Source organism: Scyliorhinus torazame, chromosome 3, assembly GCF_047496885.1.
Source record: "Scyliorhinus torazame isolate Kashiwa2021f chromosome 3, sScyTor2.1, whole genome shotgun sequence".
NCBI lineage: Eukaryota > Metazoa > Chordata > Chondrichthyes > Carcharhiniformes > Scyliorhinidae > Scyliorhinus > Scyliorhinus torazame.
In genome coordinates this window covers 107,270,068-107,291,295 of record NC_092709.1, presented here as the reverse complement: position 1 = coordinate 107,291,295, position 21,228 = coordinate 107,270,068, and the positions used below count along the sequence as shown (strand labels likewise).

At 45.1% G+C, this 21,228-nt stretch overlaps 1 protein-coding gene across 1 annotated transcript in view; it reads left to right on the top strand.

Annotated features, from left to right (window-relative positions):
* The first annotated feature begins 257 nt into the window (after nt 1-257).
* Nucleotides 258-21,228, top strand: part of ednraa (endothelin receptor type Aa) — a 96,288-nt gene continuing 75,317 nt past the window's right edge. The window contains exons 1-2 of the mRNA XM_072496096.1: nt 258-1,187; nt 2,616-2,728. Of these exons, the coding sequence (XP_072352197.1) occupies nt 696-1,187; nt 2,616-2,728 (605 nt within the window). The 5' untranslated portion in view covers nt 258-695. The remainder of the gene's footprint in view (nt 1,188-2,615; nt 2,729-21,228) is intronic.

Genomic DNA, 21,228 nt, shown 5'->3' with positions numbered 1-21,228 from the left:
AACCAGTTTGCATATAGCACATGCAATTCCATAATACTCTTTGGTGATTCTTAAAGAAAGGAAGAAGCACATCTCGTTGCATTAATTTCCCCACACTAGTTGCTGCCCAGACTGATGTAACACAGTGCAGTGTTACTCAGTTGCTTGAGTTAGCCCCTGACAGCTCCCCCCCCCCCCCCCGGCCGTCCATCCACCCCCCACGTCCAATCCCTCATGGGTTGAGCTGAGCCTGGGGATGGGAAAAGCTTTTGGACATTCTGCTCGGATCTCTCTCTCTCTCTCTTCCTTTCTCTTCGCCCCCCTCCTCCGCCGATTTTTAAAAGTGACGAGATTCATTGGGACCAGCCTCCAGCCTGAGCATTGAGGAAGTTGTGCTGCTGACTCCAGCAGTCAGTGCTGAGCGCTCAGAGGGCTGGCTGCATCTCCACCCAGCACCCAGGGGGCCAGAGGTTTTCCATCAGACAAGCTGGAAGTGCTGAAAAAGTGAGGACACAAAAAAGACAACTCTCACTCGCCAGCCCAGCTTGCTCCCACACGGCCAGAGTCTCTCGAACGATTGAGAAGGCATTGAGATAGAGAATTGAGGTTGAATGAGTCTGATTTGAAGGCTGGATGTTTGGTGAAGTTTATCCGCTGTGAGTTTGTCTTGTGTGTGTGTTTGTGTGTGTGTGTGTGTGTCCCCGGGCTCGCTGAGAATGGAACTGGTGCATGTCTGCACGACCCTGTGTTGGCTCTCTTTATGTCTCGGTTTTGGAATATCACAGATGACCACCGAAGAATATCTGCCAGCTGGGAATGAGACTGGAGAGGAGCTTCATTCACCTTCCCATCACCTGGATTTATTCCACCCGATCACAGTCTGCTCCAAGAAGGATGGATTATCCCAGTGTGGCCGCCCCAATGTGAGGGATTTTAACACAACCACTGGCAATGTTAACGCAACCACTGGCAAGAGGAGCAACTCTACCACCTGCTACTTTCACACCATCAACAGTCGTCCCTTCAAATACATTACTGCCTCGCTCTCCTGTACCATTTTCGTCATCGGGGTGATCGGCAACGCGACTCTGCTGAGGATTATCTACAAGAACAAGTGCATGAGGAATGGCCCCAATTTGTTGATCGGGAGCCTGGCCCTGGGAGACTTGCTCTACATCACCATTGACATCCCTATCCATGTCTTTAAGGTACATCTGACTAGTACTGCTGCCTCACAGCACCCGGGATCCGGGTTCGATTGCAGCCTTGGGTCACTGCCTGTGTGGAGTTTGCATGTCCTCCCTGTGTCTGCGTGGGTTTCTTTCTTTCGGGGCTCCGGTTTCCTCCCACAGTCCAAAGATGTGCAGGTTTGGTGGGGTTATGAGATTAAAGGAATGGGGGGGGGGGCTAGGAAGGGTGCTCTTTCAGAGGGTCGATGCAGACTCGATGGGCCAAATCACCTCCTTTCACGGAGGGATTCGATGGATTCTTGTTCTTTGTCACTCCACTTTCATTCCAGTCCTTCCACTCATTTTTTGCTTCTGCGATCCTCCACACTCCTTCTCCCTCCTCTCATTTCATATCCTCTCATTTCATAACACTTATTTTATTCTGTTTCTTTTTCCCATGTTTTATTGTCTGGTCTTCCTATGTCTATCCATCTATTGGACAGCACGGTCGCACAGTGGGTAACACTGGCTTCATAGCACCATGTTGTGTTGTGTTGCCCTATTATGTATTTTCTTTTATTCCCTTTTCTTCTCATGTACTTAATGATCTGTTGAGCTGCTCACAGAAAAATACTTTTCACTGTACCTCGGTACACGTGACAATAAACAAATCCAATCCAATCCACCAGGGTCCCAGGTTCGATTCCCGGCTTGGGTCACTGTCTGTGCGGAGCCTGCACGTTCTCCCCGTGTCTGCGTGGGTTTCCTCCGGGTACTCCGGTTTCCTCCCACAAGTCCCAAAAGACGTGCTGTTAGGTGAATTGGACATTCTGAATTCTTCCTCAGTGTACCCGAACAGGCGCCCGAGTGTGGCCACTAGGGGATTTTCACAGTAACTTCCTTGCGGTGTTAATGTAAGCCTACTTGTGACACTAAAGATTATTATTATTATTATAAACTAACCTGGGAAATGATTTCTATTTCACTCTCAGGAAATGTTTTCTTATCTCTTTTTATGGTGCATTTTGATCTTTTACATGTTAATGCCTAAAATTGAAAAAGGAAAAAAGGATTCAGGACAACGTTCTGTATTTCAATTTATTCCTAATTATTTTACAGTCATTCACAGTTTTTGATATTGACTAATCCATTCTTTCCAGCCCACATTCCTTCTACCTTTATTCACCATGTCTCTCAATCTAAATTGGCTCGTCCTCCTCTTTGCAGCTTCCTGCATCATCTGCTCTTCAATAGTTTTCATTTTGATTTGGTCATAATTCTTTCATAGCTACTTCCATCTCCCGGTTTTTAATTTCTAACTTATATTTCTCCTTCTACTATTCTAACAGGACTCAAGGGTTAATTGTAGTCTTATTTTTATTTCTTTTGCTTACTTTGTTCATTGCTTTCCAATGTATTCAAGCAAAATAATTGACATTTTTCTCCTTTGCCTATCACCTTCTCCAGCTTCTGACTCCCGAGTGGCCTTTTGGAATTGTTGTTTGCAAGCTGTTACCTTTCTTGCAGAAAACCTCGGTGGGCATCACGGTTCTGAACCTGTGCGCACTCAGTGTGGACAGGTAGGCCTCACACTTATCCTCGGTACCATTTACAGTGTGCTGTTATTGCATATCGTATGACAACCTCCAAATCTGATTTATCCAGGTTTTAGTACTCTAGCATGTTCGGCAATGTTGTGACCAGGAATATGTTATTTTGACATTGCACAATATATTCCTGGCACTCAACATCAAGAACAGAAAAAAACCTCTAAAAGCAACAGAATCAGGTTCCGTGGGAATCTGATGTCTCATTTTCTCAGAAATAAAAAAGTTTCACAAGGATTAATAAAAACATCAATTACATATATATATATATATAGCTTTACTAGGGGTGGCACGGTGGCACAGTAGTTAGCACTGCTGCTTCACAGTACTGAGGATCCGGGTTTGATCCCGGCCCCGGGTCACTGTCCGTGTGGAGTTTGCACATTCTCCCCGAGTCTGCGTGGGTCTCACCCCCACAACCAAAGGAAATGCAGGGTAGGTGGATTGGCCACACGAAACTGCCAGAATATGTTGTGCCCGGGCCCTGTTCACGACGGCGCGGGCACTTGATCCGTGCCACGGAGAATCGCCCCCACAATGTCTGTCCTTTCAATATAGCTCCACATTGCTGTCAGCTATGGTAATGGATAAGTGTGTTCTGCTAATACATAGATACATAGAAGATAGGAGCAGGAGCAGGCCTTTTGGCCCTTCGAACCTGCTCCGCCATTCATCACGATCATGGCTGATCATCCAACTCAATAGCCTAATCCTGCTTTCTACCCATAACCTTTGATCCCATTTGGCCTAAAATCTGCTTTAGGTATTTGCTTTATATATCCTTAAAGGATATTTGATATAATTTGTGAAACCTTTGAAATCCACTGCAGTTTGTGGGCTCCCTCCTACCCTTCATGTCATTCCGCAGGAAATCACAATTTTGTGTCCCTAATATACAGCATATTGCAAGCAAGATTGTTAGAACGATAACAATTGACAATGTGCTGTAACTTATATTTTGCTTTTATTCAGGTTTGATTTGAATGAAAATAAAAGCAAATTACTGCGGATGCTGGAACCTGAAACAAAAGCAGAAAATGCTGGTCGATCTCAGCAGGTCTGACAGCATCTGTGGAGAGAGAGAAGGGTTTGTCAAAGAGTCATCCAGACTCGAAACGTTAGCTCCCTTCTCTCTCCGCAGATGCTGCCAGACTTGCTGAGATTGTCCAATATTTTCTGTTTCAGTTCTGGTTTTGATTTTGATGCAGTTCTTTGGTATCTATGTTACCACATTATTTCACTACTGACACCTTCAAGTTTGTATCAGTAGCACGGTGGCGCAGTGGTTAGCACTGCTGCCTCACGGTACCGAGGTCCCAGGTTCGATCCTGGCTCTGGATCACTGTCCGTGTGGAGTTTGCACATTCTCCCCGTGTTTGCGTGGGTTTCACCCCCACAACCCAAAGATGTGCAGGCTAGGTGGATTGGCCATGCTAAATTGCCCCTTAATCGGAAAAAATTAATTGAGTACTCTAAATTTATTAAAAAATAAAGTTTGTATCCAGTCCAGACGGATGTTGGCAGACATTCTTCTAAAGGAAATATATTTGAAAAGTCTCAACCTAGCTCTAAGTGAACTTAGGTCCACTGAATTACCTACAAATTGACAATAATTGCAGTGAATTGACAGTTTCACTCAGGGTCGATTTTCGAGGTTGAAGTATAAGAATTTCACACTCATAAGACACGTCTGATGTGTTGGGTGTTCTGGATCACATACAGGCCATCAACACTTGAAGTAGTGCAACACTATTTTATTCAAAGGTTATCTATTTAAACATACTTGAACTGTGGGTAAATACAATACCAGCTTTTACTAAAGACCTTTGCCTTGTCCTAACCAGTTGATGCACTCAGCACATGGTGAATGTCTGTGTTGCAGGCTGTGAGCTCTGTGCTCCTAGTTAGCTGCTACTTGAATGAGCGGGAACTCTGATGTCCCCTGTCTTTATAGTGCGAGTGCTCTCACTGGTGGTTGGCTGCGGTGTTGTGTATGTTGATTGGTCCCACTGTGTGTCCATCAGTGTGTGTCTGCACCATGATATACTGGTGTATATTATGACATCCCCCCTTTTATATAAAAAAAATGTGCCTGCGTGACAATAAATAGTGTGTGGTGAATGTTCCTGACTACGTGTGTGCGAAATATTTACAGGACTATGTACATAAAACTATGCTATTTACATGGGAAGGTGCCTGGTGCATAAAAAAACAGTGTGTCACACAAATAACGAGATGAACACTATACACAAACCACTTGAACGATTAAACGGAAGAACAGAACAGACCAGAGAGTCCATTAGTGCAAAGTTCACAAATTAAGTCTCTGAGGTGGGCGACGAATTCTTGTTGACCGTCAGGGTGGCACACCACTCATCGTCTGGATCGATGCTGTATACCGACAGTGGCTGGTGTCTTTGCTTCGGGGACAGCCTGTTTTTCGTTACGACACCGACTCGAAAAGGCGCCTTCGGGTCCTCGGTGTCACTGCTGTGTGGGAGGTCGGAATCGTACTCGGTGACCATGGGTTGAATTGCCCGAACATTCCTGCAAGGCTGGCCGAAGCGATATGAATTGGAAGGCTGAGCTGCTCGACAGCAGGCAGCATAGTGGCCAAGTCTTCCACATCGTAGGCATTGTCGAGATTTTGCGGGGCATTGCCGCTTTAAATGGGTGGAGCCACAGTTGCTGCACATCGTGATGTCAGCACGTTCTCTGCGCCACCGCGCATGCGCGGTGCGGTCCTGCATGGTGCGTGCCTGCGCATTACGTTCCTCCATGTCGCTGTCCCCTCGTTTGGTGCGTACAAGCGCGGGAATCCGCGAAAAGCGCGCAAAATGGCCGCCCTTATCCAGGCTGAGGCCCTGGAGGTGTTCAATCACTTGGACCCGTTCCGCCTCGTGGGGACCTTGCCGCGCCGTTTCACCGACTGATGACATTTTCATGTAGGACACAGGTCTCGATGGCGGTCGCTAGGGTGAGTTGCTTTACTTTGAGGAGCTGCTGACGTAGGGGGTCCGACTGAACACCAAAAATGATCTGGTCGTGTATCATGGAGTCGGAGGTGGGCCCGTAGCTGCAAGATTGCGCAAGGATGCGGAGGTGCGTGAGAAAGGATTGGAAAGGTTCGTCCTTACCCTGCAAATGCTGCTGGAACACGTAGCGTTCGAAACTTTCATTCACCTCTACGCTGCAGTGAGTGTCAAATTTGAGGAGAACCGTCTTGAACTTCGTCTTGTCTTCGTCATCTGCAAAGGTGAGAGAGTTGAAAATATGGATGGCATGGACCCCGGCCGTGGCGAGGAGAAGAGCAATCTTTCTGGTGTCCGAGGCGCCCTCCCTGTCCGTGGCTTCGAGGTCGAGCTGGAAGCGCTGTTTGAAAATCTTCCAGTTGGCCCCGAGGTTGCCGGCGATGCGGAGCGGCGGCGGCGGGCTGATGTTGTCCATGTTGCAGAATGACGGAATGCTGGCGGAAAGCAGATCACTTGCAGGTAGGCCTAAGAAGTGCTAGTATGCAACCACTCCTGGTTTCATGATGTGTTGGGTGTTCTGGATCACATACAGGTCACCAACACTTGAATAGTGCAACACTATTTTATTACAAGGTTAACTATTTAAACGTACTTGAACTGTGGGTAAATACAATACCAGCTTTTACTAAAGACATTTGCCTTGTCCTAACCAGTTGATGCACTCAGCACATGGTGAATGTCTGTGTTGCTGGCTGTGAGCTCTGTGCTCCTAGCTAGCTGCTACTTGAATGAGCGGGAACTCTGATGTCCCCTGTCTTTATAGTGCGTGTGCTCTCACTGGTGATTGGCTGCGGTGTTGTGTGTGTTGATTGGTCCCACTGTGTGTCCATCAGTGTGTGTCTGCACCATGATATACTGGTGTATATTATGACAACGTCCTTATCATTAACATGTCTCACAGATGAATGGCAATGCGAGGGTACTTTTGTTTAACATAACTTATAAAATAAAATGCTATGTTTGCCAAACATAAGTTTAGGAGATATAACTTTACTGCTTACTTTGGTGCTCGACCTGTTTAACAGCTAAAGAATTAAGATTGGCAATTACTGTTAGCTATTTAAAAGATTGAGACAAAGTATTTCTTCCTGAATTGTGTCAGAAATAAGACTGTCATACATTGCCAGTTCATTTGACATAACATTGCTCAAAGATTCAATTGTTCTGTGATTATTGCAGTTGTAAACTTTAAGTCATTTTTCTGTCTTTCCTGCCTGGATATATGTCATCACCTGGAGGGAGAGAAAAATCAGTCAGGAAGATTTCAAGCCATGACAGAACCCACTCAATTTTCCTTTCATTTAAATTAGTGGAAGAAAAATCAGTGCAATTGTCTCTGCATTCCACTCTGCGTTTTACCCAGGAAATACTTAACACCCAGACAGTGGAAACAAAGCTCGACCCACTTTAATCTGTTCCAGAAAAGAATTTGCAACAAGTTGCTTCATTGAGAACATTAATTTATTTTCAGGAATTAATCTTAAATTGATGATCATATATAGCAATTGATTAGTTAGAATTAAATGTCACTGTTTTTACCATACAGTAACGAGGTGGTAATAGCATCATAATAGGCTTGATAGCCTTACTGCCTTTCTGCCGCAGGAAGCTAGCACCTACCTGACCTATTTCCCTTGACTTGATTTCAGGCCACTCCTGCCTGATGTCTCATTATGTGCAGTTTCTGTCTCTATGCTGCCCTTTAAATTATGCATAATTCCAGTATCTGAGCAAATGGCTCTGGGTGCCATGCAATCATAGAATCCCTACTGTGCAGGGACAGGTCATTTGGCCCATCGAGTCTGCACCAACCCTCCGAAGGACCACACCCCCACCCTATCCCTGTAACCTTACATAACCTTTTGGACACTAAGGCACAATTTAGCATGGCCAATCCACTTAACCTGCATATCTTTGGACAGTGGGAGGAAACCGGAGCACCCAGAGGAAACTCATGCAGACACAGGGAGAATGTGCAAACTCCACACAGACAGTCACCGAAGACCGGAATTCAATCAGGGCCCCTGGTGCTGTGAGGCAGCAGTGCTAACCATAGTGCCACCGTGCCGCCCATTGTGTGATCACGTTCTGGTGCTTCATCATTATCACTCTTCTTCCTTTTGTAATTCCTGCTCCTGCACCAGTGCGTGGCAGTTCAAGGATATCCATAAGGAAAAAGGCACAATTGTAGGGTTGTGATGAAGTAAAGGGGAAAACAAGATATATGTGCTGACACCGTTTGCAGCTTGGGAATCAGAAGAGATTGTGGGATGAGGGTAAAAGGGTTGTGAGAAGAATTAATAAGGAACACACTGTCATTTTTAATCCTTTCACACATTCTCCATGTGTCTGCGTGGGTTTCACCCCCACACCCCAAAGATGTGCAGGTTAGGTGGATTGACCACACTAAATTGTCCCTTAATTGGAAAAAGATAATTGGGTATTCTAAATTTTTATTTTTTTTATTTTAAATTCCTTTCAGCCTTACCACTGGCCATGGCCTCAGTGATGCAGAGCTCCATCGCCTCCAATGGGATAATAGCATGTTGTCCACCATCAATTGGGTACCACTGCCTCTGGTTGTGTGTCACCTTGTCCTGCAAGAGAGAGGGAAGTTGGTCGGTCAGTGTGTGTGTGTGTTATGTGTTTAGGTGATGTAGCTGCCATTACTGAAGAGCTGGAAGTCTATGCATGTTGTGAGATGTTAATTTGAGGCTTGCTAGGCATGCGAGTGAGGTGAAGCTTCATGAGTTGTGATTAATGGAGATTATTGATCGGTGAATGATCGCGTGCAATGAGCATTCTGTGGTGCAGTTGGTAGGATGTGGCATTTGAAGGTGCATTTACTTACCTTGACAATTTGTGTAGTCATTGAACTTCTTGCAGCACTGCATCCATTTTCCCAGGGCTACACTGTTAGGAGTGACTTGCATGGTTATCTGCTCTACTACATTTCACAGTTTGTCTGGAGATTCATCTGGTCTCCTGTGGACAGAGGACTTTTCTCCACTTGCATCAAGGCCTCCATTGCTGTGTGGGATAATCTTGGAGCCCTCTCTCTGCCATATTGTTCTTCCTATATCTTTACCATTACATTGCTTTTGTAATGAATGACAGCACCTTTTCAAACTAAAATGCACCTCCCCTTTAGGAGGTGCAGATTTTCTTTAGTAATGCAGACATGCTTGAACTGGTGCTTGCCTCACAAGATTTTGCACCTCCTGCTCAGATGTGCAGTCATTCAACAGTGTGCTAGGTGTACTGGGTGCTGAAACATGCAAATGTACGGGTAACACGCAGTTTGCATGCTGCCTGCCTGCATCGCAGCAAAAAGTGCAGTTTAATCACACACTGTGATTCTCTCAATGACCTATTCAGCCTTATTCATTTCGTCCCCATGTCTTTATTCAGCATCAGGTTTGAGTGATAACTGGCACCACTTTCCTGGTGTAACTAGTAACCGGATCTATCCATGTAACTCACCAACATTCTACAACTGTCAAATGCTCAAGCGTAGGATCTGAGTCTTTGACATAAGGAAAGTGCGTTGAAACTTGAAGGTCGAAAGGACTTTGAAATAAAGTCACAACCTGATCGGGTCACATTAATGATTTAATTTGATTCTTATCTTCATTATTGCAATATTAGAAGTTACATTTTTAAAACAATTAAAAATAGATTAATTGTATTATGTGGCAATTGTTTGTACTTATTCGACATCCACACCTTTTGGTTGATTTCAATAAGCTTTGAATACCATGGTTTTAATCTATAGGAAGGTTTTGTCGTTGTTATCTTTGTATTATTGCTGTGTGTATAGCACCAACCCTAGCCATCATCTGGAATAGTGATGCTTGGTGGTACAGGTCTGGAGGGCATAGGCTAAGTTCATAAACTCAGCCTAAGAGGGAAGATGTCACCCAAATGTTGCAGCACCTTCCTTGCAGGGTAGTTAAGCATGGACAGTACCACATATTTCCCGCACCTGAGCAACGGTTGCTATTGGCAGTGACCTGACAGAGTCACCCACTTGAATTTTAGTGCTTGAATATTTTTGAGGTGAAATTGTTCTCTACCTGTTGCACAAAATGGCTTTCCAGCAAATCGGTTGCCTGTTTTATTCCACACCACATTTTCTGTTCCATGGAAGTCTATTTAACCTCTTCTGTCAGATATAGAACTAGTGAATTTAGTGTTGAGAAAGGTTTTGAAGTATCTCCGCCGCAGTTATTGAGGCAAGTGCCCTTGTCCTGTATTTGACTTTTTAAAATAAATTCCCTCCCCACCTTAATTGGGTGTACCGTTCCTTAGTTCAGCTCAGTCTATCTAATAATCAATGGGATCTTTCTTGCTGGATTTCATTGGAAGAAATGTTTGCTGGTTGGTCATGTTATGCGAGCCTGTGTTTATAATACATTCTTAGCATTGCTTTCTGTTCAAAATAATCTTAAAACAAAAATATCTGAAATTAAAAAAGGGGCCGATGTCAGGGTTAAGTGATTTATTAGTTCCAATGCTGACTCAATGGAGACATAAACCACTAGGTCTGAATAGTAAACCACTGGTATGCACCAAATACGCACTGTATCGCCAATATTAATGTGACAGAGTCAGGAAGAAAGAAAGCTGCAGTATATTTTTCACAGTCTGCTTATTAACCCCTGTTGCTGGATTTTTAAGGGCAGTAATAGTGTCCTTGCTCTCCAATAAAACCTCCATTGTTAACTTTGCAGGTCATTGCCAGTGAAGCACTTTCGTTTTTTTAAAGTGCTGCAGGGCAGTTTCAGTAAAATACAAGGAAGTGCTTCAAAGTGACCCAAAAAGAACTCCTTGGGCCCTGTCGAGCATCCTGGCTGAAAATACTTGAGACAGTTACAGGTTGCAAAGAGCACTTTTAAAAAATCATGCCTTTGAGAATCCTCAGGAGAACCACTTATGAAAACAAAAAATATGACTAATTTCTTCAGCTTGTTTTCTTTCAAGGTTATGTCTACAGTAAACCTCTGGTTTGACTATAAAAAAAAAAGAAATTGTAATACCACTTATTATACCGCAGTACGCATCAACATTTTAAAAAAATGTTGTATTTTTGCAAGGCTTTGATGAAGTAAAAACAGAAAATGCTGGAAAAACTCAGCTTTGAAATCTGATGACTTAAATGGTAACTGAGGATCAGCAATTAGCGGGAAATGTTTGTTTTGAATTCCAGGCTCAGATAAAAAGAAAATTTATGAAGCGGCTGACATAAAAAAAAAGACTGGTACAGAGGGGGGGAAAAAATAATTTGCTGCTTTGACCTTGCTATAAACCCGTCCCTTAGTCCTGGGATGGAACTGCACAAATAATAGGGGCTGGCAACGATCCATTAGGGGCACAACAGGGGTTGTCTGCCCTGCAGAAGGAGCGCCATGATCTTTGAGCTCCGAGAGTGGAAGTAGATCAGTCTGAAAATAAAGCCGAGCCAATTTCTTTTCTGAATTCTGCCATTCCATAGCTGAGGACTGTGGCATCCACTGTCAGATAATAAATAGTGCCAAAGTTACAACAGCAGGGTGAGGAAAGCCCCAAGGAAACTCACCCCTCACCACCTATCCCTCCACACTTGCATAGGTTCTACTGGGCCTGTAAGGGGAGCGTCTGGCAGCAATCCAAAGGTAACCCAAGATGCACCTAGATATGGACACACACCACTGCTTTAACATAAGCGGGATGGAGCATAAGTTCCGAAATCTCCTCTGTTGCAATGTTCTATGATATTAATTAGAAGAAAATCCATCTCTTCTGGATTCTGATTCAAATTGTAATTCCAGCAATGTACCTGCCTTATAAATACATCCATAAAGAAGTGGAATTTCAGTCCCATAGTCTTTACTTAAACTTCAGTTCAATAAAGACTGGTTATCCTAGGAAACCGCAGAATGTGTGTTTGCCTCTATTCAACCACTGTAAGTCTCAGTTACCAGAATTATAGTGTTTGCATTTATTTCTTTGTAACACATGATTCAGTAGTTGTGAAGTCAGTTGTATTTCTTTTTGTGCTTACAACACTTGAAGCATTCTGTGCATGCCACATAAGGTATTGTAATTTATTGTTAGATAGAAATAGATTTCAATGAGCAACCTTTAACCTTTTCAATAAGTGGGGAATTCAAGCAGGGCCACGTGAACCTTTCAAGTCACATTTCTTCTTTGAGGGGAATGAGGGCAGAGAAGCTGTCAAACATTAATTGAAGGCACATGTGCCATATGTTAGATAATGGAGCTTCTGACATGATATTAATTGATGTTCATCATTATGTACCAGTATTATTGACAGCTATATCGTGAAGTCACAGTACAGCAAGTTATGGATTATATTATACGACAAGAATTCCTTTCTGACTGATACATCAATTTGCCAATCAGATGTTAAATAGATTAGTGCCATAAAATTAGTGTCCTATGGATTTATCTTCTGAAGTTCGTGAATGGATAACCTGGAACATTGTTCATGAATTGTCTTCATTTCAAACCTGTGTTTTTAAGGATAGGAAGGCTCCTTAATTATAGAATCATAGAATCCCTACAGTGCAGAATGAGGCCATTTGGCCCATCAAGTCTGCACCGGCCCTGGGAAAGAGCACCCTACTTAAGCCCATGCCTCCACCCTATCCGTGTAGCCCAGTAACCCCACCTAACCTTTTGGACACTGAGGGGCAATTTAGCATGGCCAAACCACCTAACCTGCAGATCTTTGGACTGTGGGAGGAAACCAGAGCACCCGGAGGAAACTCAGATATGGGGAGAAAGTGCAAACTCCTCACAGATAGTCACCCGAGGCCGGAATTGAACCCGGGTCCCTGGTGCTGTGAGCAGCAGTGCTAACCACTGTGCCACCGTGCCGCCCCATTAATGTTCAATTTGTATCTGATTACAGGTACTAATTGCGTCGATCAGTGATTGTTATCTCAGAAGCCACAATGCCGTTAGTGTGTGGAAATACATGAGGGCTGCGTAGGAGAAGAAGCACTCAGTGAATGAATCTTGGGAGAACAGGGATATTTTCTGCAACCAAGGCTGCTGTGTCCATTGGGACCATTACTAATGTTGTCTGGAAATGATCAGGCACTTCGATCACTTTATTATTTACGTTTACCCAGGTGCCCTTACTTACAATGTGAACAAAGGACAGAAACAGGTTTGCGGTTCAACCCAAATTTATTCACAAATTCAATAATAGCAACACAGTTATTATCCCCAAATTATCTTAACCTTATTTGCCCAAGATTCTAATACTACAAGTGCCGATGACCTTGATCGAGCCACAGGTCCAGGTCTGAGCCCTTGCCATCTCAGGATCCTTGTCTTCAAAGGTGATTCTCATACGCCCTCTTCCATCCACGTCTGGGTTGCCACTGGGTCTTGTCTGTCGTCTCCTTGCTGTGGGTCACGCCGAGTCTTCACTGGGGCTGGCCTCCAGGCGTCCCTTCTTATCGCCCCTCTTTGCACTCTTCCAGAAGATTCTCTGGCCTTCAGCCAATGAGGTCACTGGCCGAGGTCAATGGAGTTGCTGGTTCCAAATCGGTATGACGCGAAGAACCCCCCAGGGTCCATTTTCAGGTGTGTGATGAACGGTTACTGCCTTGTCATCATGTAAGGTGATGTCCCCTTTAAGACCGGGCTTGGAGCCCTGGGGACTCCGCCTCTGGTTGTTGCTCTTATCAGCCTTAGTTTTATTAGCTCTAATTCTGTCACCTTTGCTCACGAGTCACCAGGTATCTTTCTGATACCGCCACGTGGTTCAAGCTCTAGTTATGATTAATAAGACAGCACACCGCTTAGTAAGAGTAAAATCAACGGTCATTTATTATATACAGCAATAAATACTTACACAATAATCCTACTTTCTAGACTACTACCTACCACTACTGGCCAATACTTAACTTTTGGGAATGGCCCACCAGGAGAAGAAGGGAGAGAAGGGTCGATCTGAACTTGGCCCCTATCTTTATAGTTCCCGGGGGCTTCCCGCCTCTCGGGGCGGACCTTGACCCTGGTCCCAAGTGATTGGACTTGTTCCCAATCACTGGGTTCGATATGCTCCAATAATGGGGCGATTCCTTGATCGGGGGGGTGGTCGTTCACCTGTCTTTGTCTCGGCCACTGCTGGCGCCGAGAGGTCTGGATCGGCATTCAATTGCTAATATGTTGCAATTGTTCCCGGGGATAGCCAATTAAACTGCAGATGTCTGGGTTGATGTGCTGCTAATGGTCGCAGCTATCGATCTGGGCCGACTTCCCCAGAGCCGAATACGCTGTTGGCTGCTTTTCCCATCAGCCTTTTCGGTTAGCCATTTTTACATCGGGTTTTGGCCAAATTAATCGGGAATCAGCCATTTTAGGTGGCTACATTCCGCCCATCTGTGAGCCATATATAAGGGGCTGCCTTGTGGGCTGTGCAGCAGTTAGCACATGTTTCGGCTCTAGCATAGTTCTTAGTTTATTAAAGCCTTCTTTACCGTTTACACTCTAAGCGTCGTTATTGAGGGTACCTCAAGGTGCATTGTCTATACATAACCCTATTTTATATATGGTAAAGGCAGGAATCCAAGGTGTCAGAGAGACTGGCCAAATATGGAGAATGCACAATAATTGTTCTTATTTGGATAGGGCCGATTATCTCCAATCCCAGCTTGCAGGACAAGCCCAGACTTGCCCTGACTTTCCTGTCTCTGACTCGTGTATTCAAACTTGGCCTGTCCAAATTCCCATCAGGCCTGGCTGTGGGCTGTTGGCTGTGGTTTAATTTAGAATGTCCAATTCAGAGTCGGACCTACGATTCGGGCCGTTGGCCGCCTGTCCATACTAGGAACAGAAGAGCACCTCATCCTTGAAGCTTCACTGTACGCCTGCTAGTCCTCACTACCACGTCTGTCTTCACAAAGGTGTGGCATCTAGTTTAGGGACAATGAAAGAATGAGTGAGGGCGGCACAGTGGCGCATTGGTTAGCACTGCTTCTTCATGGCGCCGAGGACCCAGATTCGATCCCAGCCCTGGATCACTGCCCGTGTGGAGTTTGTACATTTTCTTCATGTCTGCATGGGTCTCACCCCCACAACCCAAAGATGTCCAGGGTAGGTGCATGCTAATTTGCCCCTTAATTGGAAAAAAATAATATTTTTAAAAAATGAAATAATGAGCACAATAGAGCAATAGATGTGCACAATGCATGAAATATCTTCCAGAGGGTGGAGAAGTTGTCAGATTAGGTTATTGCCACCCTTCATGGGCCTATATTAAATGGGTGAGAAAAACTAGGAGCTTATTCACTTCACTCACTCCTGAAAGCAGAAAATTTCACCCTAATGTACAGCCAAGTGCAAGGCAGCAGGATGATTGACTTCACTGACTCCATCAGCAACCTATCTCCATATAGGTGAACACATGCCAGATAATACTGTTCTCCTTGATCATGATATGCCTGACCTGGAGTTTATGGAGGTGACGTTCACTTTCCATTTCCCAGCACAAAAATCAAAACAAGTAAAAGTGTATTAAATCACTTTAGTACACACTAAGTAGGTTCATGGATAATAATGCTGTAATGCTCTGTGATACGGAATGATGAGATATATTTATATCCATGATTCCCCAGAACCCAAGCTCAGGCATGCTATTGAGGAATTTGATGAGTATAGGAGAAATAAAAGAAGGATCTTGTTTTGATGAGCCCTAGATTGTTTTTATTCATAGATGTGAGCGTCACTGGCAGGGCCGTTATTTGTTGCTTAAATTTCCCTTGAGAAGGTGGTTGTGAACTGCCTTCTTGAACTGTTGCAGCCCATATGTTCTAGGTGCACCTGCAGTGCTGTTAGGAAGGAGGTGCCAAGATTTTGATCCAGCGACACAGTAAAGTTCAAAGTCAAGATGGTGTGTGGCTTGGAGGGGAACTTGCAGGTGGTGCTCCCATGTGGCTGCTGCCCTTGTCCTCCTATGATGCAGACATGCTGGTGTCAGACTGGGATGGACACAGTAAGAAGTCTTACAACACCAGGTTAAAGTCCAACAGGATTATATGGAATCCCGAGTTTTCGGAGCGTAGCTCCTTCATCAGGTGACTGACTCCTCACTCATCTGATGAAGGAGCTACACTCCGAAAGCTCCTGATTCCAAATAATCCTGTTGGAGTTTAACCTGGTGTAAGACTTATCCTGCTAGGCAGAGACATGAATTTGGACAGTGCTGCTGAAGGTGGGTTTCGCAAATTCCAACCATAAATTCAGCAGGAGGCCAACAGAACCTTTGGATAAATAGCAAAAACTGCCACAAGTAGCAGTATCTGCAATTGTTATGAGACTTTTTCTGCCAGTTTGCTACTAACGTTTTATGGGAGATCTGAAGAACTCAAATTGAATATCCAAGTCACTGCGTTGAAATGGGAGAAAGTCCGTTGCGTGTCTACTAGCACAGAGAGATGGCTTGAGAATTATGTAAAGCTTGGCCAATACCCAGAACGGGGAGGTAAATAACTTTAAGGTAATATTATCATGATGAACAAAACATTTGGCAAACACATATTATAATCTAAGAATGAGATGGACCAGAAAAAAATGGGTCATGTTCAACATCATGACACATACTGAAGCAATTTAAATCCTCAAATAGTTCATGGAAAGTCTAAATGAGTTAACACTTCCTAATAAGCCCAGAAAAGTTTCAATCAAACATATTGAGAATATGTTCAAGAAAAATAAAGAAAAAAAGATTTTTAAGACAAATTTCCAACTAAGGAGGCAATTTTAGGGTTGCCAATCCACCTATCCTGCAGTTTTGGGGGCGAAAACCACGCAGGCATGGGGAGAATGTGCAAACTCCACACGGACAGTGACCCGGGGCCGGAATGGAACCCAAGTCCTCGGCGCAGTGAGACTGTAGGGCTAACCACTGCGCCACCTCAAGGTAAATAAATAATGGTTTGCTAGAGAGTATTTCATGAAGATATTGATCATTATATCGTAAGGTTTAGGATGACTGTGGAAAAAGACAATGAACAATCCAGAGTAAGATAATTAACTGGAGGAAAGCCAATTTCAATGGGGTAAGAATAGTGCTGAGCCAGAGCTTGTCAGGAAAAACAGTAGCTGAACAATGGGTTACGTTCAAAGGAGAGATGCTACAGGCACAATCAAAGTATAGTCCCTCGAAAGGGAAAGGTGGGGGGAACAAATCCAGAGATCCCTAGATGAGAACAGAATTAGAAATTAAGATAAAGAAGAAATAGTATGCTTATGACATGTGTCAGGTAGAAAATACAATTGAGAACTAAGTTGAATACAAAAGCCAGAGAGTGGAGATGAAAAAGCAAATAAAAAACATAAAGAGGGAATGTGAAAATAGATTGGCAGATAACATAAAAGGGAATCGCAAAATCTTCTATAGGCATATAAACATTGAAAGGGTCATAAAGGAGAAGTAAGGCTGATTAGGGACAAAAAGGGGTTTGCACACGGAAGCACGAGGCATGGCTGTGGCATTAAATGAACACATTGCATGTGTCTTTACCAAGTAAGAAAATGCTACCCATGCCATGGTCAATCAGGAGGAAATTAAATCATGAGAAGGGTTTAAAATTGATAAGGGTGAGTGATAGGCTGTCTGTACTTAAAGTGAATAAGTTACCAGGACCAAATTTGATGCATCCAAAGATACTGAGGGAAGTGAGATTGGAAATTGCAGAGGCACTGACCATAATTTTTCAGTCTTCCTTCGACTCAGGGGTGGTGCCAGAGGACTGGAGAATCTCTTATTCAAGAAAGGGGGCAGAATTCTCTGATAATTGGGCTATATCCCCACGCCCGCGAGAAAACAGGCAAGAATCACTCTGGACTTTCCTGGAGAAAGTCCAGAGTGATTCTCCTACCTCAGGGGGGCTAGCAGGGCCCCAGAGTGCTCCTTGCAGCTGCGGCTGCTGATACGGGGCCCTGCACTTCTGGCCGGGGGTCCGTGCATGCACGCAGCGGCCCGCACAACATGGCTGGCCCACACCGCGGACCGGCCCTGACAATATAAGGCCCCCCCAGATCACACGCGCCCACCGATCGGTGGCCATCAATCACAAGCCTGGCCTTCCTGGAGCCACCCTCCCCCCCCCCCCCCCCCCGGTGACGGATACCCCGCCCCCCACCAGGGCGGCCGCGGACAGAGTCCGCAGCTGCCACTCAGAGTGCCCGCCGGATGGAACCATGAATGAACCACGCCAGCAGGAACTCGGCCAGTTGCCAGTGGAGAATCGCCGCAGGGGCCTCTTTCAATTCTCCACCCCCGCGCGAGCACGATTGCGGCGCGGAGGCTCGGAGAATCTCGACCAGGGGGTAAGGAAAGTACAGTAACAGCACACCAGTCAGTTTAATGTTGATGGTAGACAAACCTATAATGCGAGACACAATTGATGCTCACATGGACAATTGGGGGTTAGTTAAGGAAAGCCAGTGTGTGGTGTGCATGGGGTGGAATACTCCCAAGTCCCTGATGGTGAGTTTAAAGGTGGAGGTGGAGGGAAAATATGTTGGGAGTCCCAGAAATCATTTTCACCCTGACATGAATTTCCTACTGCACCGGACATCTGGTGATGTCACATGCGGTGAGGATGCACACATCGCAGCTCCCGCGAGGACCCGCTTTTCCGAGCCTTTTTTTTGGGTGGAATTTTCTCTCACCAAAATATTTTCTGCTGTTGGCAAAGGATCCCTAATCCACCACAATGGAGAAAACATGAAACAGCGACCCACAGAACAGCATTCTTCAATGGATTCAGAGGCATTGAGCAGCTCCCTGGTGGACAAGATGGCAGACAGCGGCCTCCCTGATCACCGCAGAAATGCTGGCCATTGTACTAGCTGAAGCAATTGATTCTAACGTTGGGAAGCAATGGAGGCAGACGGATGAAAAATGATGTAAGTCCTTTGAGGAAGCCCTGGGCCCAGTCCAGATGAAACTAGAAAAAACTGCGGAGTTGGTTAGAAAACATGTCGAGGTGATCGAGTGCATGGAAAAGACGCTGGCGAATCACGGGGAACAGCTTGCCTCACTAGAAGCTGAAATAGCCGTGGTGGCTGAAGGCAAAAACCAATGACCTCGGAAACTTGAGCTCGGAGTCAGAACCTTAGAATTGTGGTGTTGCCGGAGGGAGTGGAGGGTTCGAACCAAACTGCATATCTTGCTCGCATTATCTTGGGAAAATGATGGAGGAGGGTAAATCTGCGTCCCCTCTGAAATTGGATAGAGCCCACCGGGATCCTTTGCCAAAAACGCCGACTGAATGAGTCGCCAATTGTGCTAATAGTGCGTTTCCACAGTTTTCAAGAGGAAGAGTGGGTGCTGAAATGGACCAGGGATCATCGGGATTGAAGATGGGAAGGCAGTCTTGTGTGGATATACCAGGATGTGGGAGTTGAGCTGGTGAGGAAGCGGGCAGCCTTCAACAAGGCCAAGGCTGCCTCGTAAAGGAAAGGAGTTTGGTTTGGTGTAGTATACCAGGAGAGGCTGCACGGGTCACATTCGATTAAAGGGACTTCTACTTCGACATGCCTTCGACTCGGTTCAAATTATGATATCTTTTTTAGCCTTTGATTACTGTGGATTGGGAGGAATATTGGGATATCCTATGTACAATTTTCGGCAATTGGGGTTGAAATTCTTCTTTAAAAATGTTTTTTTGCTCTCTGGGGTTTATGGCTTCATGTATGGTTTGATTATTGGGGTGGAGGGGTTGACTCCTATGAAAAGGCTTGTTTTTCTTGTATTTTGTAAGATAATTGGAGACTCTCAGTCTCACTCGTAGGGGTTTTAGTATTGAGAGATCTATCTTATCCCTGGAGTGGGCAATAAAATGTTGTTTTCTTTCTCTATCCTGGAGGGGGACTGCATGGCTAATATTAACATTCTATTAGTTAACGGCAGTGAGATGGGGTGGGGGGAAGAGCTGCAGCTGTCAAGCCAGTCTCATGCTGTTTGGCGAGTTTAGTGTCCATAAATAGATGGGTTTGGGGGAGGGGATCTTGGTCTTTTAGTGGGTATCAATATGTATTTGTGTGTGAAGTGTTAATTGGAGGGTGGGGGGAGGGGCTAGTTTGCCAATTGTGATTGCAAGATTATTTTTGTCTCGCTTTGTGGGTGGATTTGGTGGCCATTTTGGGTGGGCCTTGGTCCCATTTTTCTTGGCGGCTCCTGGCGGTGGAAACGACTGACTCAGGGATGAGTGGGGTTGGGTGGCCCCCAATTCGGCTGGTCACCTGGAATGTAAGGGGGTGGACGGCCCAGTAAAAAGTTTTTGCTCACCTAAAGAATCTAAGTGCTGATGTTTTTGCAGGAGACCCATCTGCGGTAAGGGATAAACTGCGAAAGGAGTAGGTGAGTCAAATGTTCCATTCGGGCTTTGATGGATGGGCCCGAGGTGCAATGATCTTAGTCAGTAACCGGACTCTTTTCTCGGCCACTGAGACCATAGCAGATCCCAATGGTAGATTTGTAATGGTCAGCTGATCTCTAGAGGGCACGTTGGTGGTTCTAGTAAATATTTATGCACCAAACTGGGATGATGTAACATTCGTTCAGGGGGATTTCAACTGTGTCTTAGATCCTAAACTAGACCAATCCATGCCTCGATCGTTTGCTCCCACGGGGGTGGCGAAGGTACCTCTGACCTTTAGGGAACAAGGGGGGTGGGGGGGGGAAGAGGTATTTGGAGTTGGATTTTGTTTATTGTCACGTGTACCAAGGTACAGTGAAATGTATTTTTCTGCGAGCAGCTCAACAGATCATTAAGTACATGAAAAGAAAAGAAAATACATAATAGGGCAACACAAGGTACACAATGTACATAAACACTGACATTGGGTGCAGCATACAGGGGTGTAGTGTTAATCAGGTCAGTCCATAAGAGGGTTGTTTAGGAGTCTGGTAACAGCGGGGAAGAAGCTGTTTTTAAGTCTGTTCTCAGACTTTTGTATCTCCTGTCCGATGGAAGAAGTTGGAAGAGTGAGTAAGCCGGGGGGAAGTGGTCTTTGATTATTCTGCCGCTTTCCCCAGGCAGCGGGAGGTGTAGATGGAGTCAATGGATGGGAGGCAGGTTTGTGTGATGGACTGGGCTGTGTTCACGACTCTCTGAAGTTTCTTGCGGTCTTGGGCCGAGCAGTTGCCATACCAGGCTGTGATGCAGCCAGATAGGATGCTTTCTGTGGTGCACCTGTAAAAGTTGGCAAGAGTTAATGTGGTCATGCCGAATTTCCTTATTTCCTGAGGAAGCATAGGCGCTGTTGGGCTTTCTTGGTGGTAACGTTGAGGTGGGTGGACCAGGACAGGTTTTTGGCACACTGATGGTGGTTTATACACCCAGGGGACAGGGAGTTCTTTTCTTTTCCCACGTGTATAAAGTCTACTCCAGGATTGACTTATTTTAAATG